Raw genomic sequence first — 25,130 nt, 5'->3', positions numbered from 1 at the left:
TAAATCGGAATTTACCCGGTATAGTATAATATGTAGTCAAACTAACTATTGTACTTTAAATCAAATTAAAGCTTGATCCAAAAAGTTATACAGGGTGAGACAAAATTAATATTAAAAATTGGTCACTTTTAAAAGCATGTTACTCTTTTATTTTAAATGGAACACCGAGTATATTATTTCGATATTCAATGGAGAATTCATGTCTCTTCAAAATACTATAAAGGTTGCCTACCTCAAACAAAGATTTTCCTAGATATTTTCATTTACATGATTTGTTCTGAGTAGATCTTTATTATTTGATAAAATCTAGGTGGCTGGTGATATGTCTGACGTTACTTCAACATAGCTGTCTAATTAGTCCAACTTTAACAACTAGTTATCATTTTGTTCAGTTAAAACAAAAAAAATTCTCAGAAATTTGCCGAAAATGCAATCTTATCCTACATTAAAGAGAATTGATATGATTCTAATAGTTGGTGAATGCAGTGTGAATTCACCAATTAATAGAATACTTAAATACTCCTGATTTTATCTAGTCTGGATTTTTTATGGGGATATGGTAAAGACAGTATTTACAAACTCTATCAACTATTGTCGACAACATGAGAGAAATTATTTTTCTGTTTAGTGTATTGGCCGCTCTTATATACAGGGTGGCCCATCGAAAACGTTCCTCAAGGCATAACGGCCAGGGTATTTTTTTTTCAGAAAATTTAAAAAGACGTAAATTTTGTTTGTGAGGGGGACAACTTTTGCCCCAAAAATGATTGTAAAATTTTCAACTCTCTAAGCGGGGGTGTCATCCCCCAACTTTTTTCAAATGGGAAGGGGGGTTAAGTGGTACCGCAATGAAAAGGGCTTTTTATTCTCTATACTTTCCCGCTTCGTTTTTGAAAATCGGTCGAGTCATTGAGAAAATATGAAGGATTGAAATTTGAAAAGTTTATTTAAACATTTATCAGAGTAAATGATAAGGATAAATTCCTTCGACCAATTTGCTGTTTTTTCTTACTATTTCTAGATGTTTACGCATTTTTTCACTTGCCACAAGGTTGAACGATCAGGTGCGGCAGTTGCTAGATAGCTGTTCGGTAACTTGTGCGTTGAAGTTCTTCTCAATATCGTTAAACTTTTTAACAATTATGGTGTACTCACTTGCAGAAAAAGTGGAAATAATCGAACTTTATTTTAAAAATAATGAATGTAGCAATCGGGTTCCGCAGATATTCAATGAATGCCATCCTGAAAAACACCTTTATGGCAAAATTGTTCGCGAGTTAGTAGCAAAATTTCGAGAAACTGGTTCCATTATGAATAAAAAGAGGCAGAGGGAAAACCCTGTAGTAAATGAAGCTATGGAGGTATTCGTATTGGGCCAAGTTGCCATGGATAGTACGCTGAGTACAAGAAAATTAGCCAATGCAAAATTAGCCGGCGTGAATCGTACCAGTGTCCAAAGGATATTAAAAAAACACAAGTTCCACCCGTACAAAATTCAGTTGGTATAAGAACTCAACGAAGACGATTTTGATCGTCGCTTGCAATTTTGTGAAACTGTGAGTGAACGAGTGGAGAATGATAATAATTTCCTATTTAATGTGTGTTTTTTGGATGAGTGTACTTTTTTTTTGAACGGTGTAGTTAATCGGCATAACTGTCGGTACAGGGCTGAGGGTTTTTTCACGAGGTGCACACAAAAAACTCTCAGAAATTGAACGTGTGGGCTGGTATTTTTGGAAATTCTATTTTGGATCAGTTTAACGATATTGAGAAGAACTTCAACGCACACGTCACAGTACAGGTATCTAGCAATTGCCGCACCTGATCGTTCAACCTTGTGGCAAGTGAAAAAATGCGTAAACATCTAGAAATAATAAGAAAAAAACAGCAAATTGGTCGAAGGAATTTATCCTTATCATTTACTCTGATAAATGTTTAAATAAACTTTTCAAATTTCAATCCTTCATATTTTCTCAATGACTCGACCGATTTTCAAAAACGAAGCGGGAAAGTATAGAGAATAAAAAGCTCTTTTTATTGTTTCAGTTGGGTGATGACACCCCCGCTTAGAGAGTTGAAGATTTCATCATTTTTGGGGCAAAAGTTGTCCCCCTCACAAACCAAATTGACGTGTTTTTGGATTTTTGAAAAAAAAAATATCCTGGCCGTTATGCCTTGCGGAACGTTTTCGATGGGCCACCCTGTATGTGTAGTTCTCGGTATTTAGTTCTTCAGATGATATAAAGAAGATTAATACCTTAGATTGAGATTAGAACCAATTCTATACAAGTGACTTTGTAACCATTTTTATTTTTATGAAAACCTGAACAACTAGAAATCATACGAGTTAAATTTTAAGTAAAAAAAAAAAGACTTCAGGAGTTTGATTATCTCTAATAGGAATTACTGCATCTGTGGTTCATTGCCAATTATCCGAGATTTTGTTTGATGCTGACCGTAATATCTCGGATAACTTTTGTGTTACTTAATTAAATGCATTTCTTTCTAATCATTGTTGTCTTAAATATAAATCATCTACCATAAGCTCATAAAAAATATTGTTAAGCCCCACAGATACCCCACGCAGAGGACCATGTGATAAAATTTCACAAAGTAAGTCGAAGGGAAACAAAGAAAAGAAACATAAAAAAGTTTAATATCATTAATTTACATTACTCATAATAATACGTGTTAATACAAAATCGTTGTCTATTAATTTTTCCAGTACACTGAAATGATCTTCATCTTCTATAAAGTGATAAGCGGTTTCAATATTAATTTTTTCAAGTTTTCCATGAAAATTCTTCCCTTGATCAACGAACGGAGGTGCATCGTTCTCCACCACTATCACATGCATTTTAATATGACTTGGACTACTGAGTATCATAAATTGTGGACTTAGTTCTCTAGCTGTCGCCTCTGTCAAACGCAGTGCCTCATTGATTGTAGTGAGGGGCAATAGTGTTAGGTCGTATATACCACAGACTAGGAATACATTTTTTATCATCTTTTGTTTTTCTGTTGGTAGGGCGTTGATAAATCTATTGAATAAACATGCTAACATGTTAGCCCCGACTGAATGGCCAAGCAAATGTACACCTCTGGAACAAAAAAGAAAGCCATATGTTACTTATAGTAAGTAGGCAAAGTTGAAGGGAACGTTAACCGTAACGTTATCCTTAACTTTTCTTTTAGAGATGGGCGGTTATTGATGTAATGGTGATGAAAATAAGAAATATTGTAGTAGAGTATATAATTTGACAGTTATAATTGATGGTGAAGACTTTTTATATTATACAGGGTGTCATTGAAATGGTGTAAAAAAATCGGGGGGTGATAGTACTCCTAAAAATAATAAAAAAAAGTTCCTATAAGTATAGGGCGGAAAATGCATATTAAGGGAGTTAGGGGCACTGAAAGGGTGAATTTAAAAAACGGTTATTTTGAAATTGTAGGCTTAAAAAACGAGATAAAATTTCGAAAAGAATCTCCTCTGCCATAAATTTTGACCCTAAATCAAATGGTGATACTGAAAAATTGTTTGGAAAAGATGAAAAGGTAGTTTTTGCAAGGGTAGTGGGTTGTTTTGTGAATAACTTTTTGAGGTTATTTTTTTGCAACGTGGGTCCATTTTTTGAAAACTACATACTTTTTCCTACAAAAAAGCTACTCATGTTGCACATCGCCCAAAGCGATGGTTTTCGAGAAAATTGAAGGCATAGTGTTTGCTCTGATGGGTTGCTAACTGGTTAATCAACATAAACTTATGAAGGTTATGGCGGTTCAAAAGTAACCAAGTAGTTATTAAATAATTAATTGAAAAATGAAAATTTCATGATTTTTAAAACATCTTATTGCTTTAAAAACGAAATAAACTTTTTTGGTTTTAAAAAAATTTGGTTTACTCAGTGCCGATTAATACTGAAGAGCAACTACGGCAACGCATTATTGACTGTTCCAATCAAATTCGGACAACACCAAGAATATTCCACAGGGTACTCAGATCGTGGAGAAGAAGATCAGATGTCTACATTGAAATGAATAGTGGTCACTTTGAACATTTACTGTAAATGAATTAAGGAATTCATTATTTTAATAAGGAATTTTGGTAATTGGATTATTTCGTTTTTAAAGCAATAAGATGTTTTAGAAACCATGAAATTTTGATTTTTCAATTAATTATTTGATAACTACTTGGTTACTTTTTGAACCGCCAGAACTTTCATAAGTTTATGTTGATTAACCAGATCGCAACCCATCAGAGCGAACTCTTTGTCTTCAATTTTCTCGAAAACCATCGCTCTGGGCGATGTGCAACAAGAGTATCTTTTTTGTAGGAAACAGTATGCAGTTTTCAAAAAATGAACCCACGTTGCAAAAAGATAACCTCAAAAAAGTTATTCACAAAACAACCCCCTACCCTTGCAAAGACTATCCTTTCCGCTTTTCCAAATAATCTTTCAGTATCACCATTTGATTTAGAGTCAAGTTAGTTTAGAGTTTTTTTTACACCATTTCAATGACACCCTGTATAGGCAGGTTGTTTTCTATTACGGCCGAACGCATACGCATAAAAATACTTAATGTATATTGTTTTTAGGTAATATTACCTTTGCTTAAAATTACACTGCTATATGAATACAGGAATGGACTTTTCAGTATGGAGATTTTAGTTTTAATAACCAGTGGCGCACCTAGACAACGACTTTTAGACCTGATTAGGCCTTTTTTCTGGGATTGGCTTAGCTCGCTTAGAAGATAATATTGATTAGCACCAATTATCAGGGTTGGACTAAGCACCCTAAACCGCCTCTAGTAACGCCACTGTTTATAACTTATAAACAAGATTCAAAGTCAATATTTATTATGTTAGGATCAAATCAAAAAGGTATTCTAAGCAGAAAACAAGATCGAGAGATCGTTATCATTATTCTCAGCTTATTCAATCATTTCCAATTATGGTGTAGCCTCTGTCATATGTGTAGATACTGTCTTTGTAGTTAGGCACATTGTTGTTTATTGTTTGCTATGCTGGTCCAAGATATCCCTGCTAATTTCCTAATATCATAATCCCATCTTAGGGTTGGTCTTCCTCTAAGTCACTTAATTTGCTGTAATTTTTCTGGTAGTACACATTGGTCAAATGTTTTCTTCTTTCGATAAGGTGGCATTCTAGATTTGAATATGATTGTGTTTCTTCCGTAAGTCATGCTAACTTAATTCTTCGTTTGATTTCTGGTATTAGAGATAACGAGCTGTGTATTAGCTGTCCCAAATATATGTATTCTTCGACTATTTTCGAGTAGTTTCGAGTACTTAGCTGGTTAAGATATTCTCAATCAATAAGATATTCTCAATTAATCCTTTGTTGGTCCAGTCACCGATTTCTTCTAGTGTTGTTGTAAACAGCTTTGGGGATATCACGTATCCCTGTCGTATCCCTTTGCCAATTGGGAATTCTGCGGTTGAAATATATAGAGGGTGTTTCAAAAAATATGTGCCAACTCTAGTGGGGAGATTCCTCACGTAAAATTTTTTTTTTCATATCAACATAGATTCTGCTTTGTTTCGTGGCTATAGGGTGTTAAAATTTTGATAATCTTTTGATTTATTATAGTTTTCTTCCAAGTACTTTTAGTGTTTCGAATGAAATTTTGAGGGTAAAAGTTACTATGAATGCCACATATTTTAAAGGTAAAAAAATGTCGATAAATGCATCAGAGACGTCCATATAGGTTATCACTGGAGTACTTTTCAAAAAAAAATATTTGATAATCAAAATTGTGTAGGCCGTTTAATGCCAATTAAAAGGTATCCCTTAATATTTTTTCGAATTCGGCCTCCTTGATGAGAAAAAGCAATTTTATTAATCACAATCAATAAAATTAAAATAAAAATAAAATTAATAAATTATATATTTTACTTAATTTATTATTAAATATTATTACTATTAGTTATTATTACTGTTAGTCCAATCTACAGTAATTTCAAGTAAAAAAATAAAAGTATTTAAAATAATTAAAAAAACTAAATTTAAAAAGTTTTAACATCCTGTAACTTTAAAACTATGCATTTCTATAACCATGTTTATAGGAACTTTTAATGGAATGGGTACTTATTTAAAACTTTCGCAAGTTAATGATATTAAAATTTTTAAAAGCTGGCTATTAGACTTGGATCAAGGCAAATTAATAAAATTGCGTTTATCTCATCAAGGGGACCGAAATCGACAAAATATCAAGAGACGACTTTTAATCGGCATTAAACTGCTTACACTATTTCGCTGACAAGAGAAAAAAAAGGTCAGTGGCGTACAATGCTATTGGAAGAAAATTATAATAAATCTAAAAAATATTAAGACTTTAACACCCTGCAGCTACGAAATGTAGCAGAATCGGACCTATGTTGATAAGAAAAATAAATCTTATTTTTACGTGAGGAATCTCCCCACGAGAGATGGCACATGTTTTTTGAAACACCCTGTATAATTACTCTTGCTTTGTCAATACCTTGATTAGCTAAGGTTTCTAATATTGTCTTAGGATATATCACGTCGAAAGCCTTATCAAAGTCTATTAAGGCTATGTCTACTGGAAATTTGTCTCTTGTTCGGTTCCCTTAGCATATTTAGAGGAACTTAGTAGATTTAGAGGTAATAAACAGTTAAATAAATTTAGAAAATAACAGAAGGCAATCCCATAATCTAAAGAAGTAAAATAAATAGAAACACTATTTTTCTTCCTTACATCTTCCAACCTTGAAAATATATGCATTTATTTAGGAAACACTAAATACGAAATATATGTAAATGTATACCTGGATTTATTTGTTATTGCATAATCTAAAACTGTAGATAATGCCACTTCTACTTCTTTGTTTACTTCCTCAATAGTGACATCTGGACATTGATCATAATCTATCGGTACTACTTTTATTTTATGATTGTATAAAGTTTTTGACAGAAATCCCATGTTACGATTAGTTATTTCAGGAGCTTGCCAATATCCTCCATGAACGACGAACAATATTGGCGAGTCTGAAAATCATTTGTAAATATAAAACCTTTAGCAATATGCCTTTTAAATATGTAAATTAGGTATACTCTACAAAATATATAAACTCAAAACTTTTCTGCGGAGCTGCAAGATCGGTTAAAAAATGACCACATAACAGTGTGTGATCAACAAATCTCTAGAATAATGGAGAAATTTACCTCGACAGAGACATATGTAAAAGTGAACATTGTTGCGAACAAAGCAAGCTATAAAAATATACTCCTTCGGAAATTCCCGCCAATAAAATCTAAATAACACCCTAAAATACGAAGAGAAAGTCACGACGAAAGTATGATTCCCAGAAGAAAATGTGGCTGCAAAATGGTTACGTACATCACGTACCATCCGGGACAACTGACCATTCTGCGGGTGTAAAAAAGAGTCTAACTCAGTCTCTCGACGACAAGGGTAGTACCGCCGACACCCGCGACCGTACCCTGTTACTGTTAAAGTTTTCACGCGCCAGTGAACTAAAAAGATAAGTTTCTGCACCAAGAAACTATTAAAACTACAAAGAAAAACGCAGTCTCTCACCGACAAGGGGTAGTATCGCCAACACCCGCGATCGTACCCTGTTACGATTTTAAAAGTTTTCACGCGCCAGTGAACACAAAAGTTTCTGCACCAAGAAAGTACAAAAAATACAAAGTCCAAGTTAGTCTCTTTCACGCGCCAGTGAACAAAAATTATAAAAGTTTCTGCACCAAGAAACAAGGAAAAATACGCCAGTTATTTTACGTGTCATACGCAAGTTTACGTTTCTGCTCCAAGAAATTCTAATTTTTCCAAACCAGGAAAGTTAAATTATTCAGTAAACGCGGAAGTTTAGTGCTAGGTGATTACTTTTTCCGAAACCAGCATTGTTATTAGTATTAAACTAGATATAGTTTTTTTCCTAGACTATAAGCTTCCGAACAGTGAATAGTGAGTGCTACAAAGTGTGTTTAAACGGCCAGCGAAATTTATAGCGCAGTATAAGGGCTCGAACACACTGACGACCAGGTCGCACCGGCCAGGCCGCAGCTACCTCTAAAACCATTAAATCAAATGAGATAGCGCACACTAACGTCCTGGCCGTCCGTTGGTCGTTGCGACCAGAAGACTGCATGGAAATATTATTATTTTCTACCGCTTGTTTTCTTCCAAATTAATAATTTTTCAGAAGAAATTCCTCAAATTCAAGGCACAATATTTTATTTTCTATAAGATGTAGTGTTTTTTGCACACGTGCAGAAAATCCAAAGAAACAGTATACAGACTGGATCAAAGGTAAACTTAAATCTAATCCCTTTTTTTATCAAGGTTCGATTCTAGTAAAAACTCAAAACATTTTTATATGACATACCTACTCTATTTATGGTTGGTATGATACCTGTAATAACAGGTAAACTCAAAGGTATAATAATACCGTAAAACGAGGTAAATCGGGACACTCTGTGGACTTTACGAAGATATTCCTGCTTTACTATTTAATTTATTTTTAGTTTCTGTAGGCCAAAATATCGAACATGTTGTGTACTTTTCATTTCCAAATAGTGCAATTAAAAAAAAATAAAAAAAGTGCGTTTTAAAAAAAACGTCTTGTCCCTATTCCCCTGGAAATGTGGTGATTAGGGACAACATTGTTTTTCTGTACGTATTCTTATTTAGACGCAGCCTGGGTGAAAAGGGACAACATAATAGAAAAAAATATATCATGTTCTATCATAAAAACTATTTATTTTGATTTTTGTTTTGTATTAAGAAACATAAGATTTAGCAAAAAATATATATTTTATCAAACTCTCATAAAAACTATTAACAACAAACTGTAGAAAACAAAATTGTGCCGACATAAAACTGACCTAGGAATACCATGCAACTTTTCCGCGTGACGGTAAGATATTTTACGAACTCTTATGTCTTCAAGAGCCCTTTTAATTTTTTCCGGGTTACTTATAATGTTGATACAGTTTTTTCCCTTTTGGCGTATAAAAATGAGTCATGTCTTATTTTGCTAATGTCCCTATTCACCACAACATAACCTAAAAAGTGCCTGATTGGTTAAAAATATTTATTTTTAAATAATTGTTTAATTTTAAGCGAAAGTGACATTACATTTCGACATTTAATTTTTTTCGTCACACGTAAAGCACATGTTTAGACACAACTTGACGAGTGGTTACGCTTTCAACGACTTTTTTAGTAAAGTTAATAAATAATTAAAAAAAAAGTTTTGTCCCGATTCACCTGTATGTCCCAATTCACCTCGTTTTACGGTACCTTTGAGTTTCGATGTTAAAAAATAAAAAAATAATATTTAAAGTTTTTCTACAACAACTTGTTTTTTTTATTAAATTAGTTTTTTTTAGTTGTATTGTAGTCATGTACAAGGAGGACAACTGTATTTTAAATATTATATTTAATTTAACGTTTTTCAAACAGGGTTCATTAGACTATATTTCTACTAGGTACATTATTTTGAAAAAAAAATAAGAAAGTAACTTAAACATTCATAAAAATAGAAGTAATTACTGTTGTAGATTCTTCGTTATATTTTAAACATTGAAATAACTGGAAGCTAAACTTTCTACTTGCTTATATTTAGAGCCAGTGTCTGACGATCTTTTTTTACGATGGTCCTAATATGTTTACTTCTAAAGTCGATAAGGGCGCCATATCAGTAGAAAAAAGAAACAGAATATCTCCCTTTTTGTCGGTCGCGCGTACACAATGCTTTTTGTTTGTTGTGAATAGCAACTTCGCTTTTTAGTTAACTCGGATATTTTAACATTTCTGAAGCAATATTTTCTAATTGGTAAAACGTAAAAAATCGTTAGATTTGACAACTCTGTTGAAACTGGTCGTTCATCTGGCCGCAGCTAAAAACGCAATACATCCGGCCAGCCGACGGTCAGGTCGTTGCGACCTGGTCGTCAGTGAGTTCGAGCCCTAATATAACCCCTAGGTATTATACTGTGGTCAGCTCTTTTTTCAACCTTTTCACCGCCAATACATGCAGAAGTGAGGTAACGAATTTTGAACATTTATGACAGGGTTTAATGACAATTTAACGTGAGTGACTTTGGAACATTTACATGCAATTTTTTTTTATTTTACATGCAAAGTTTTAGTTATATTATATTTTCAAAGATCTTGTAACAGATAGTAAAAATTTTTGTCTAGCATAAAGAGTATGAATGAGAGAGTGTAAGGATTTAGTATAGTAGGAAATTGTGTTTATTCTTTTTATTGAATTAAATATTGTTTGCTATTATAGTTCTACATTAATTTTTTATTCAAATATCCAACCAGTATCCTTGACAATACAGTATATACTAAACTAGGTAGTATACGTAGTACTACCTGCTTGTCTTACAAGCTAATACTAGGATCACATATCCTAGTATGTCTGTACGGCAGGAATGACAAATCCTGCTCTGCACAAACATACTCCAAAATTTATGACCGATCTGATAAGCAAAGATACTGTAGTGGGTCTACTAACAACTAACAAAGCATTGTCAGCTTAATAGGCATCTAAAGCTGATGGGATTGACATATGCAGTCATCTGCAAATTTTGTCAATCTGAAGAAGAAACAACAAAACCGTTTATCCCTAGCTTATACTATCGGGATAAACTATTTAATCACTTTTGACACAGGAACCTTTTAGCGGAAAATAGCCTTGATAAAGCGAAAATACACGTCGAAACGTCGGCAATTTTTTAAATAATAGGTTGTTTATTTCCTGGCCCTAAACCTGCGAACCCTATTTCATTTAATATATTATTAACTTTCTGATCTTTTTTTATTTATTTTTATTCCACCTTTTGACGGTACATGTAAAACCTAACAACTTCTACTTTTAAAGTTTTTTTACCACCTCTATTAGATAAGTCCGTAGGTATTGCGCTAAATAGCTCTGGAAACGCTGTACGAGTTTCATACCATAAGTAAAATAAGGTAAATTATTCTTACCCGAAGGTAGGTCGGTTCCAATTATATTATATACTTGTTTATTTCCATTTCCATAATTTATGTCTTGATTTGCCGGCACTACTTTCAGTATTTCCTCACTATCTAAAACAAATTCACTAAGGATATAAACACAATCATATAATACTGCTATTAGTTGGTTGCTGCTTACTGCCATAAAGCCCGGTTGACACAAGTGTACATGGTTGAAATACACTCGGATGCTGCCATATAAATTTACTAATATTACAGTTGCGCGTCTCACCTGTACGCTGTTTCTATTGTATCAACTGTTTTATTCAAGTTACGTTGGAAGGCTTGATACCATCCTAGAAAGTTAACTTTCAAAAAGTTGCCAACTGAAAGTTGCCAACCTACTTACTTGGATAACATAGTTGCTAAGATAGAAGCAGCGTATAAGTGAGACGCGTACAGCATCCATATAAGGATATTTATATGGCAGCAAATATATACTTGTACAAAATACACTTGGATGTTGCTATTAGTTGGTTGCTGCTTGCTGCCATAAAGCCCGGTTGATACGGTACAAGTATACTTGGATGATACACTTGAATGCTGCCATATAAATATACTTATACACAGTTGCGCGTCTTACTGGTACGCTGTTTCTATTGTACCAACTGTTTTATTCAAGTCAAGTTGGAAAGCTGTAAACTGTAAAGTATAGTGCTGCAAGCAAGGCTCATCCATGCGATTTATAGGCCCAGAGCATCTCTGCGGCGCCGGCGTTGCAAAAGTAGTGACGAGAATGGCCACGGAACGATGGGTGACCAACAAATCTTTAGAATGATGGAGAAACTCACCAGGGCAGGGACAGGCGAAAAAGTTCATAGTAGAACATTCACCAAAATTCACGGTAGCCCTGATAAGCAAGGACAGAAAGACAGTCAAAGCTGTAGTGGGTCTACTAATAGGGCGTTGCAAGCTGAATATGCATCCAGTGCCGGATTTACCAAATTTCCGCCTTACGTTACTTAAAAAATGCCGCCCTTATATTCGCTATAACAACAAAAATGTTATTTTGAAAATTTATTTTTATAAGTAAACAACAAATGAATTCGTACAAATAAAAAAAAAATAAATAATTTACGCCGGGATTTAATGGCAGTAAACGAATCAATAATTTTGTCAAAATTTATACTTGTAGTTACATCTGATTCTATTGTTAATATTGTTAAGGCATTTAAACGATCTTGTTTCATAGTGGCCCTTAAATAGGATTTTAATCATTTAAGTGTGGAAAATGACCGTTTCGCTGAGCACACTGTAACCGCCATGGATACAAATATCCGCAAAGCAATTTCCAGATGCATGTTTGACAGTGTGCATTGAATATCGGTCTCTTTTACTATTTCTAAAAAATGTAAGCATTCTGTTGTGAAAGCATCTTCCAGGTCATCCTTATAGAATGTTTGTAAGTTTTTGGTGCTTTGTATTAATTGTTCCTGGGAAATTTCTTTGAAATCAAAAAAGAATCTAAACTTTTTAAACACGCTGTCGTACGCCTCTTGACGTTTCTGCAGTTCCATTGTAACCCTATACCCTATCCAGTATAACAAAATACGTTTCAATTTTTAGCTGCTCCCTCCCCGTTAAAATTGTATCTCCATCTCTTGTTTTGCCTGGGAAAAGTGTTCTTTTTCGATTTTTTTTGACGGTCATCATCGTATTTTTTCTCCATAATTTTTTTTGCCTTGTCTAGGTATGTTTCAAATATGACTGAATTTCTCAAAGATTTTACAAAATTTATTAGAGCCAAGAAGAGTTCATTTACGTTACCAGTATCAATATCGACGCTTTGTAGAACTTTGTCGGTTTTATAGAATCGCTCTAATATGTTTTCTCAAAATACTGACATAAAGGCAGTTTCAAATCGGTTTAGGCGATTTTTAATCCCAGTTGCCTCCGCTCGAACTGCTGGTTTTTCTGAAAGAGCTTCTTCAGTTGTTGTTAAAGCCTTTATATATTGGTTCCAGCTCTCAGTTAAACTCAACAAAGCGTCATGGAGTGCAGACCACCTTGTAACATCAGCCCGTTTTGGGACTTTAGCACTGGTTTTCAAATGGGAAAGCAGGATTTCCCAACGACGAGTGGAAGCTGAAAAAAAAGTGTATAGTTTTTGTAAGGTTTCAAAAAACCTTACGGCCTCTTTAGCACATTCGGCAGCACAGACGCACACCAAATTCAACGAATGGGCAGCACACGGAAGGTAATCAGCAAATGGATTATGTTTTAAAATCCTTGCATGGACATGTTACTGGCGTTATCGTAAGACTGGCCACGACAATACTTTAAGTCTAAATTGTGCCTCTCCAATTTAGAAATTATAGCAGTTTCCAACTCTTCGGATTTGTGTCCTACGTTGGAGTACCCACGTAAATAACGTAAAACAAATATGATATAACTTGACCACACCAAAAATATTTATTTAATTAAAGTTCGGATTAGCATTCCTTTTTAAATAATTCTGCTGGCCTTCGATGCAGTTTTTTTATTTTTGAACAACAATTGAATCTTTGTAACGAAAATTTATTTTCGTTGTGCTTGCCTTCGGACTATTTTATTTTTAAACAAGGTTTTTACCGTTTGCAATTTTACTCGCATTGACACTCGCCTTCCGGTACCGTTACTTTTCCCCCGGTTCGATGTTGTGCCGTCGGGATGCTAGAATTAGATAAGCGTTCAATTCGTTAATCAATTATTTATAATAATTATCGAATATATATATCGTTAATCAATTATTATAATCAATTAATATAATTAATTAATTAAAAATATATTTTTTTTTTCGTACTTTAATAATTCTCTATGGTACTTAGCAAAGTTGAACTTTGCTAAGTTATTGCAATTATTTGGATTTTAATATGTTTTTGTTCAACGATTATAAATTAAGTTGCTCTTTTCATGGATCGTGCCATCCATCACGAGAATCCATGAAGTACCAAATTACTCCAAATGGTACGGTCTACAAAATATTGCAGACTGTAAAACACCGTAGATTGTTTTAGGAAATTCATAATACAATAGTTGCAATTTTTGGTTGCCTACCTACTGTTTGAGATTCATTTGTTTATTTTTAACAGAGGTTAAGTGAATTTTCCTTGTTATCAGTGCTAATTGATTAAGGTGCAATTGTTTCCTTGATTTTTAAGGTATGTAAGGAGTCGTTAAGTATTATTTTTATTAGTAGTTGAAATTGTATCGAGAATTAGTTTAACAACGCATGACTATTTTTAATTCGATTTTATATGTCAAGATTTTCGGGAGAAGGGGTATTGTTACTATAAAAGTAAAAATTTTGGAATTTTGCCTTCTTCTCTTCTCATCTCTGCTTTGGTCATTTTCGTCATTATTTCAATCTGTTTGAGATTTTTTTTTATTTTTTTTAAGACTGCACGCTGAAGGTACGATTTTATTTAATTTTACTATCTGGTTCTATTTAACAATTTATTTCAGCAATTATTTCATTACTTAATATATTTTCTAAACGTAGGTTCCTATTGTTTTTTTTTATTTTGTTTTTTATATAGCTGCAGTTTTTTTCTCATAAGAGCACGTGCTTCGGCTTATCGTAAGATAGTTTTCTTCTCTAGTATCTTTCGAGTTATAAATAACTATTATTTTCTTTATTTTTTCTACCTATATATAATATACGGAGACGCCACAACGTGGAACAGGAACCCACAGACAGGTGTTCGATACCGAGCCAGGCTGTCCGAGAGAACCAAGTGCAGCAGGAGTACGATCAGGAATATCCCAGGAAAAACAGGCCTTTGGTAAGTAAAGCTTATATAATTTCATTATTAACGACTATAGTCATCTTTGAAAAAACTTTACTTGCCAGAGGGTGGCTTCTCCATACCTGGACCCTGTGGTGGTTATTTTTCTCGTTTGATTCCTCGACAGATAAGATTTTTCTAATTTTTTTTCTCGCTTTATCTGTCGATTAATTTATTATTAATAATATTTTTTTTATAATTTAAATCGTCGTCTCTTCGTATTACATTTTTTTTTTAGATTTTGTTTTTTAGCACGTGCAAAGTAATAAATAATTGGCTGATAGAACCACGTTTTTTTTAAATTTATCTTATAGAATCGTACCTGTAGTGTGGTACTGGTCTTGCTACTTTTTTGTTTTATTAAATTAATTTTAAAATTTCTTGACAGAGAGAGACAGAGAGAGTTACCAATTTAACTATATTTTTTTTATTTTTTAATTACCTATCTTTAAAATAATTTGGACAATACTCAATACTCAATTTCATAATTATTCATTTAAATTGAATTTTCAAGTTTGATAGTAGAATTTTGTCTATTACTTATTCATTTTTTTATTGGTTGTTTTTTGGAGAAGATTAACAATTTATTGGTTAGTTACCAATTTGTTTTTGATGCCTTTCGGCTTCTGTATTAAAATTGATCAATTTTAATTTTAATTTTAAGGCTAACTTTAATTTTAATTCTTATTTGTAGTAATTAGATTTAATTTAAATATTGTTAAGGTAAATAACTATACCTTTGATTTAAATTTGACTCTCATTGTACAGGGTGGGTCAAATTCGACGCATTTAAATGGAAACACCCTTTTCTATAGGAGATAGACGAAAACTAATATCGGTGTCTGGAGCTCAATTTTCATCAAAAACATGATGGTGAAAACCGCATATCGATATCTGTTACTTTTTCGGAGTTACGGGGTGTTTTTCAAAAATATGCATTTTTAACAAATCGCTGTAACTTTTTTGCTATGGAAAATTTTGTATTTTTATGAAAACATTTCCAAAGCACCTTTTTACGTAGAATTTAATGGTTTCAGTATAATTTTTTTAGAATTAATAATTTAAGAATTAACAACAGAAAATTTGATTTTTTATATGGGACACCCTGTATATTTTTAATTTATTGAAAATAATTTAAAATTACCTTTTCAAAACACACTTGATATTTTGCTCGATTCCTCTTCGAGATATAGACTGTATAAAAATTCGCTCGCTTTAAATAAGTAGGCTTTGAAGGGCATCGGCTGTAATGCAAAAAATTTCTAGCTGTGAGCATCAATTAAAACGAAAATAATATTTGCTATGAGAGATGCAGAATTTTGTAACAATTTAAAATATATTTACCCAACATCAACACATTTAAACTATATCTAATAACAATAAAAATAAATAGCAAACCAGGACATGAGATTTTTCTAGAGACGGGGCAGTTTTTAAACATTTCTCGCAGAATTCATTAACTCAGTGGGGGTGAAAGATACCCTCTCATAACTCCTAAGTATTTCTAATTCTTGTCTAGATTATACGAAAGAATAAGGAACCTTTATTCTTCCGCAAATATATCCATAGGATTAGATCCATGGGCACTAAGTCAGGCGGCCTCGACGGCCAACGGCTGGGATCTTGGTTAGCTATTCTGTTATTCTTGAAATTGGCTGCAAAAATTTGCTGATAACTTCAGCGTTCAGAGGCGGTGCGTCTCGCTAGAAAAATATGTTTTCGAGTTCCATTAAGGGCATATCATCAATAAGGGGTCCAAAACCTACTAGTTAAAAGTGGCGAACTTTTTCTGTATTTCGAAGGGGATTATAACAAAATATCAAGTGTGCTATATTTTTGGAAAGGTAATTTTAAATTCTTTTCAGTTAATTACAAATATAGAGGGTGTCCCAAATAAAAAATATTTTTTTCTGTTGATAACTCTTAAATTATTAATTTTAAAAAAAAATATACTTAAACCATTAAATACTACGGAAAAAGGTGCTTTGGAAATGTTTTCATAGAAATACAAAATTTTCCATAGCAAAAAAGTTACAGCGATTTGTTGAAAATTCACATTTTTGAAAAACACCCCGTAACTCCGAAACGGTAGCAGATATTGATGTGCGGTTTTCACCATCATGTTTTTAATAAAAATTGAGCTCCAGACACCGATATTAGTTTTCGTCTATCTCCTATAGAAAAGGGTGTTTCCATTTAAAAGCGTCGAATTTGACCCACCCTGTACATTATATTGGCAACCACAGACAGTCGACTTGGTACTGTAGAACACTACCACATAACTGGGTACTTAACCATTGTCTGGAATAGCATACTGCTGTGTATTATCTTCTAGGAAGATACGAGAATTGACCCTCCCCATAAGTAGCTCACGCACTGAGACTGGTGGAGTCTCACGAGCTCTCCAACGTAGCCGGACAGTTACCAGCGGACGCTACCCACCAGCGGACGAGTGCAGCGAAGAGGGTGAGGCCTTTCTCCCAACCAACCGAAGCAGATGAAAATTTAAGTATCCCAGTTACATTGTATCTAACCTTATATAGTCGAGACTGTCACAGCCAGCCAATTGTATTAGTATCTTTAAGTTAGAATATAAGTAGTATTTTGCAAAAAGATCTTGTTTTATTTAATTCCAAAGCATACTTCTAAATTCATCAACATTCAGAATTTTGTGGGTTATATCTTCTGTTTTTTTGCCGCAATTTATCGTATTTTTTTCTGAAAATTTGCCGCCCCTAAAATTTTGCCGCTTGACGCCTGGGCGTATTGTGCGTAATGGGAAATACGACACTGTATGCATCTAAAACTAATTGGGTTTACGGACGAAGCCATGTGCAGGTTCTGCCAATCTGAACAGGAAACGACAGAACACATTCTATGTCGGTGGTGCGACAGCCTGGCAAATATCCGGTTCTCTGTAATAGGCAATGATAGGCCATTGCTAGGGAGCTACATGGAGAGTTCTGCCTCAAAGTTTCTAGACTTTGTGAAAAGGATAGGACTGGAGAATATAACCTAAGGATCAGAAGAGGACCACAATAGATCTAAGAAGGTCGCAGTGGATTGGACCGATAGCCACCTCTAGGAATCTAATCTAAAGTGTACTTGCTCGAAGTGTACCGGGTGTCCCACTAAGAATAGCTCTCGGCTGTATCTCGGAAAGTATTAGCAGTAGGGGCTGCGGAAAACAGGGAGCGCAACTGCAACAAAAAATAAGAAAATGGAGTTTTTACACAATTTTGTCTAGATAAGGTGTACTATAAGTAATAGCTTCATAATCTTCAGTAAATTTTGAATATTTTTTGTTAGAGCCATTTTCCTCTATCTACCAAAATAATGTGGTGGGGGAAGGTTAGATCTATTTTTATTTAAACATTAATAACTCTGGACTGGATGATCGGAATCCAACAAGCGAGGACTCGTTTAAAAGAGCGTTTCTTACTACATTATGCCATATAAACAATAATAATAAGCTTTTGAACATAGACTTTGTCTACAATTGTCTTACACACGTCCACAATTGTTTACTACAGTTGTCTTACAATTTAACAAACATTCCGCGTTTTCTCAAAAAAATTAAATGTATACGTAATTTTAGCTGATTGGAAAGAGTAGAAAAAGCTTAAAAAGTCAGCAAAACCGCATCTTGATATCTTCTTTCAAACCGAAGATATTAGCAAAATTATAATACATACCAAAAAATAAGCCCTTAATACCCTTAATACCTTATTTTTACAGTAGCCCTCTTGATTATGCCCATTCTAACAAAAAATAAGATAAAAACAGTTAGTTTATTTTAAAATCGATGAAATACCAGATGTATTAATATCTAATAATTAAGATATTAATAACAGTGAACAAGAAACGATGATTCAGTGAAGTCATGGTAGGCTTTGGAAAAAAGTTGCTTTTGGCGTAATAGTATAAACGTCAAATTGTTATTAGATCAACATTTTGAAAGCCTTAGCAGCGTTTTTATTGCTTTTATTATTTGAAGAAGTTGAATTTGTTGGCATTTTGAAAAAGCAATCAAAAAATAAAAAACGATGCTAAGACTATCAAAATGTTGATCTAATAACAATTTGACGTTTATACTATTACGTCAAAAGCAACTTTTTTCCAAAGCCTACCATGACTTCACTGAATCATCGTTTTTTGTCCACTGTTATTAATATCTTAATGATTAGATATTAATACCTCTGGTCTTATGGTATTCTGGTTTTTCATCGATTTTAAAATAAACTAACTATTTCTATCTTATTTTTTGTTAGAATGGGCATAATCAAGAGGGCTACTGATTAGGGTGGTGCGACATTTGAAATTTAGAAAAAACAAAACTCCTGGGTGCGGAAAACTTGTCTATGATAGACCCAAGTATTTTACTCTTATAAAAAAAAAATATTGGACTTCATTTTCCACCTCCCCAAGGTTAAATAATGTATGAAGGACAAAAGGCCGCCGGGGAGGTGGATAATGAAACCAATTCGTTTTATTTCATTAGGAAAAATGTATTATCTTCATCAATCGAACCTACAACAGTCAGGCATCTTTCTTGAAAATTTTTTTTTTGAAAAATTAAAATACGTCAGAAGTAAAAGTTTTGAAAATATTAGAAATTGTAGTTACTACTACTTACTCTGTTAGAGAATAGCTTACAAAGGCCACTACAATGAATTGTCTGCCAGTTCCATGCCAATGAACTCCCTTTAAGGCATTTAGTACAGCATTTCGATGGGACCACAACTGGCCCTCGAGGCTTTCAAGGACCCATTACCTATTGGAAAAGCATTGGCCAAGTGTGAAAAACTTCCCTTTGTTACCTTTACAAGAATTGAATCTTCCATTCCAGATATGCCTTAGCGATCTAAGTTCGGATCAGAAGTATATGTACGACATATCTCGAGTAATCATGAGTGGTACTTGGACGGAAAGCATGGTTTGCCATGCTTTCCGTCCAAGTACCACTCTCGCACTCGCACTTTGGTGCGACCCTGGACATCTTAATCACTCCAGGTGGTTGACTACGAGTAACAGAATTCTAAGACTGTATGCTTCTACTGAAAAGACCCGTCTACTAGTTTAGTTACATTAGCAACGTTCATAATGAAAGTTTATGCACCGATGTGGTTCAAAATCAAACTTCATTCTTCATGCATTTATGGACCCAAGCATATTTCTGAAACCATCAGATTATGTAATTACTTACCAGAGGATCTTAAAAATATAGTCCAATCTGTCAGAGAGAAATGGTTACTTCGGACACTCTGAGAACATATTGCTAGCAATGCTTTGGGATGAAAGAATATATATTAGAAAACTTGCCTACCATAGAATCTTAAAAGTACGCAATAATGAAGATAATTCAATCCATAGTAACGGCGTTCGCAGTTTTATTATTCCCCAGTTCAACTTTGAATGCAAGGAGTATAGTGAGTTGATAGATTGGCAGAATATTGGTATACAATATTCTGGTATACAATATTCGTGGTATACACGAACCTCCTATTACTAGAGGTCTATCTGAAGATCACTTGAAGCAAATTGTGGAAAATCCCGATTCTTCTCCAATTTCCTACGTCAGGAGTTTGCCTTGTCACACACAAGCAGTTGAGAGAGCAGTTAAACTCGTCACTCAAGCATCCAGCTCGGTTGGTGACAAAAAAAGAAGAGATGGATTATTAGAAACACTTTAGATGAATTATTAGAAACACTTTAGACTCCAGAGCAAAAATGCCAAAGTTCGAAACCAAAAAAGATTTTAGTTATTAATAATATTTTTACGTCTTTTTAATCAATTTCAAACTAATATAACTTTTGCGAGTAAATAAAAGTGTTTGAAACTATAGTGGATTTTTCTTGACCTAATTCAACTCAAGGAGTGGGGAGAATTGATTAATTGATTGGATCTATCACTTCTTCATAAAGAAAGCTTGTTAACATTGATAAAATGAAACAAATAAAAAAAACTGCATCATCCTCTCACCAAAACTTAACAGGCGTTTTTAATTTTCGATTTTTTTTGTTATAATAAATTTTGGACCTGTTGGGAGGGGTGGGGGTGGAAGAGGGTGGAATAAAAATCTAAAAAAAAACTGCATTATCGTCTTACTGAAACACACCTTCCCCGCGTACAGGCGTTTTCAATTTTGGAATTTTTTTAATAAATTTTGGACCTGTTGGGGGGTGGAAGGGGGTGGAATAAAAATGTGAAAAAAAATCTGCATTATCATTTTACTAAAACACAACTTTCCCGCATACAAGGGTTTTCAATTTCCAAAAAAAAATCCCCTATACCGACGCACCACCCTACTACTGATACCGTGTTGTAAAAATAAGGTAATTAAAGGCTTATTTTTTGGTATTTATTATAATGATATCAAGATGCGATTTTCGCTGACTTTTTAAGCTTTTTCTACTCTTTTCGATCAGCTAAAATTACATATACTATTGCATTTATTTTTTTTGAAAAAACGCGCAATGTTTGTTAAATTGTAAGACAACGCCCCCTAGCGTCTACGTTCAAAAGCTTATTATTACTGTTTATATGGTATAATATAGAGTAAGAAACGCTCTTTTAAACGAGTCCTCACTTGTTGGATTCCGATCATCCAGTCCAGAGTTATTAATGTTTAAATAAAAACAGATCTAACCTTCCCCCACCACTTTATTTTGGTAGATAGGGGAAAATGGCTCTAACAAAAAATATTCAAAATTTACTGAAGATTAAGAAGCTATTACTTATAGTACACTTTATCTGGCCAAAATTGTGTAAAAACTCTATTCTCTTATTTTTTGTTCCAGTTGCGCCCCCTAGCGGTCGTTCTACAAACTTGAAAATAATTTCCAGCAATTTCTCATAGCCTCTTTAGCAACAAATATTTTTTTCCGCAGCCCCTACGGCTAATACTTTCCGAGATACAGCCGAGAGCTATTCTTAGTGGGACACCCGGTACTTGTACTGTGTCAACCGGTTTAATATGAACCAGTCAAAATATTATTTTTAAGTTTTTTTTTACTGAGTAGATTAGTATGTGTATGATAAGCGTAAATATTTAATATTTTTTAATTAATTTATTTTACATAAATACTTACAATATGATATAAATTCAATATGATTTTTCACGATGACGTCCTTATCAAGTCTCTTTGACCAATGGCTAGGGCTGTACAAAGATTCGTAATCTTCGTCATTACTCATTATTTCACTTTTTACACTTAATATTTGCAACACTGGATTGACAGGGCATTTCTAATTAACTAATTGTTACTTTAAAAAAATAAATTCAGTAATGTTTAGTATGTTCTGTATTTAGACGGGTCGCAGTTGATTTAAATTACATCATAAAGTTAGACGGCATAGCGAGACGAAACACTATTATGGGCGATTCTACTCTAAAAGTTAATTTATGATATATATTTTGAAGTGAGTCGCTTTATATGCGCGCTGGGAGTAAAAATTCAAAGCCGTGACAAACGAGTTAGCCAGACAGCCGTGACACACGAGCTAGTGGTAACGAAAAGTGGTAACGATAGAAAAAGTGCCAATGAGGAAGTTGAGATGCGTCTTTGGAGCGTCATAATTCGGGCCCTATGTGAGGTAGGGTGTTATGAGCCCCATATTTTCATGATATTTTTACGACGTTTCGCGCACTGTGAGCAACTCCATTATCGCTGGCGAAAAAATCTATTCAAATCCGATTCAAATGAAATTTGGTCTGTCCATAGATTGGACCAAGACCAACTTGACCGTGTATAACACGTGATACTCTGACAGTTTTGACGTAAGAAATGTCGGAAGTTGATATCGTCCGATCGCGATCAAATTTGGTAGGTAGGCTATGTGAGCGACGGTGCACACGTTCCCACCTTGCAAAGTTGGATACGACGCCGACGTTTTGTTTACATCTTCATCAGGGTGAGTCTAAGTTTAATATGGAAGATTACTCGTATAATAAGCCCATATAAAGGTCCATTTTGATTATTCCATTTATGTCTCATCTCGTTTTTTAAAAATTAATCATAGTATTTAAATTTTGGCACCGAACATTAATTAAAGACATTTTGGTTTATTTTGACTAGGTGATTAGGCGATCACAATCAATAAATATTTGAATTTTTTAAATTTATTACCAATCAAACAAACAAAAACAGAATAACCAACTATTTCCAGCCATCTATTTTTTTAGATTATGAAATAATGTGTGGTTAAACATTAATAGCATTTTTTTTATAAATATATTAATTATGTACGATCAGTACATAGTACAGGACATAAAAAAGAAAATGATGAGTAAATAGTACAGGACATAAAAAATCAGATTCGAAAAGAATCGCCCACTGATAATAAGGAAGCAGTACAACGCGTGAATATTAAATTACGTCAGTGACGGGTCTCATTTTATATCTAATCTAACAAATAACATTACTTTTCGTACATACAATATTTGCCGGGTAATAATAAACAAATTTATATTATACTACATTCATTTTAATCTTAGGAAATAACAGGACTACAGTTCTAAGCTAAATCTAATATTTAAGAATTTGAATTCTAAAAGTTATATTTAGAAATATGGTAACTAGAGTTGGAACAGCTTTTGCTACTATAGACCTTTTGTTGAAATTAGGGATAAACGTTAGTACGGTCTACAATGGTCTACATACATTATAAGATATTATAAGAGATTTAGATACATACTGCCAATACTCGTTGTTTTCAATTCTTCTCCATTGCGTTCTATGTACGCTGCTGCTTCCTTTGTTTATGTTAATTCTATATGTTAATCCCATTTAAGTTGTCGTGTACCTTTTAGAGTTATCCACCCGGTTTCCTCTTACCGTCGACAAGCTTACGGTAAAGCTGATTTTGGTATGCGGTTTTCTTGCATTCTGCATACGTGACCAGCCCATCTAAAGCGGGTTTTTGTAATTATGACTTCAATGCTCTCGCAGCTAGATTTTTCAAGGTCCGATACGTTTGAGACATGGTGGAACCATTTGATTCTTAAGAGTTATCTAAGGTATTTCTGTTGCAACTTTATATTATTTTATGAACTAGGGGCGGCTTGTCCTATGAGATATATCCTCACCAATAAATTTGAAAAATTAATCACAATTTTATATTTTTTTCCCTATTTGCATCAATAATAATTATTTTATTTTTTATCGGTCATTCTACAATAAATTACGTCTATGGCATTCCTTTAAACGCGCTTCCTTTATGCGACAAACTCGACGATGTAACTCCATCTCATTTGTTCTTTAAGAAGTATATGTGCAGAGGTTTGCCTCACGCCTTTCCTTGTCTAGCGTATTGTGGTATATAGAGACGGCGTTCATTGGAATCTTAACTCTGTAGAATGAAAAGAAAAAACATAGGCAAAACCTTTAGATGAAGAGAAATATACCGATCGGGATACCTATATATGGAGCAGTTAGCGCGTAAAATGACCGTATTGAGGCGGGCCTCAAATGTAAATTTAAATCTTAAAACCTTGTTCGTTAAAAATATGTATCACTCCCCGATCAGTTCCCGATCAGCCCGAGAGATTTTAGGCGACACACAGTGCTTCGAACATATGGCTCTAGAGGACAAAAATGCAAAACTTCTCTTTTATTGTAGGCATTTTATTCAAACTAGATTTATTTGACACAAATGATGAGTATTCTCATTGTACTAAATGATGATGTTCTTAGTCCCACGTTTATGAAAAAAATCTTATAAATAATAAAAATGTTGGAGTTGTGTTCCATCTAAGGAAATAATAATTTATAGTATGAAAACGGTGTAAGTATTAAATAAATTCCTGGGATAAAAAAGAACTGAAATAACATTAGAACATGATTCCTACAATATAAGCCTAATTTAAGATAAAAATGATTTTCTTTAATGAAAAAGAAAAATTAATGTTATATTTAATTAAAAAACCCTTAAGATACTATAAATTTACTTTAACTCAACAAAATGCGGGCAACGGCCCAGCTACGTCGAAACACCGGTTCCCATTAGAACACCGAAGTTAAGCGACGTAAGGCGATGCTAGTTGATGGACGGGTGACCGGTTCGAAACTTTGCATCGTGCTGTTGTCCAAGGGAAAAGTGTAAAATCTATTGATACACACTGCTCATTCACGCCGGTTCGAGGCCGGTTGAGATCGGATATCTCGTGAGTAAGAGTTAATTTAGACAGTTCCTAAGTCGGTAGGCCATTGACTATGATATGGCCGAGGACCGCGGTTCGGATTCCGCGTAAACAAAGTAGGTCCCGTCCAGTTTAGCCATTGCAGCAGAAAGGAGACGTTAACTTGAACCTCACAC

The 25,130-nt window shown here is 33.8% G+C and overlaps 1 protein-coding gene across 1 annotated transcript; it reads right to left on the bottom strand.

The window, feature by feature from the left end:
- Positions 1-2,638: 2,638 nt before the first annotated feature.
- Positions 2,639-22,177, bottom strand: LOC115883953 (kynurenine formamidase-like). The gene is made up of 4 exons (XM_030902378.1): positions 21,905-22,177; positions 11,016-11,117; positions 6,817-7,036; positions 2,639-3,101 (listed from the first exon to the last, which is right to left on the bottom strand). Exons 1-4 carry the CDS (start codon positions 22,008-22,010, stop codon positions 2,663-2,665), a joined length of 867 nt encoding a protein of 288 aa, XP_030758238.1. The 5' UTR covers positions 22,011-22,177; the 3' UTR covers positions 2,639-2,662.
- Between the last annotated feature and the right edge of the window lie 2,953 nt (positions 22,178-25,130).

Source organism: Sitophilus oryzae, unplaced genomic scaffold, assembly GCF_002938485.1.
Source record: "Sitophilus oryzae breed Bouriz unplaced genomic scaffold, Soryzae_2.0 scaffold_2006_pilon_pilon, whole genome shotgun sequence".
Taxonomy (NCBI): domain Eukaryota; kingdom Metazoa; phylum Arthropoda; class Insecta; order Coleoptera; family Curculionidae; genus Sitophilus; species Sitophilus oryzae.
Note: the sequence above shows the minus strand (reverse complement) of the source record. Positions and strands in the feature narration are given on the sequence as shown.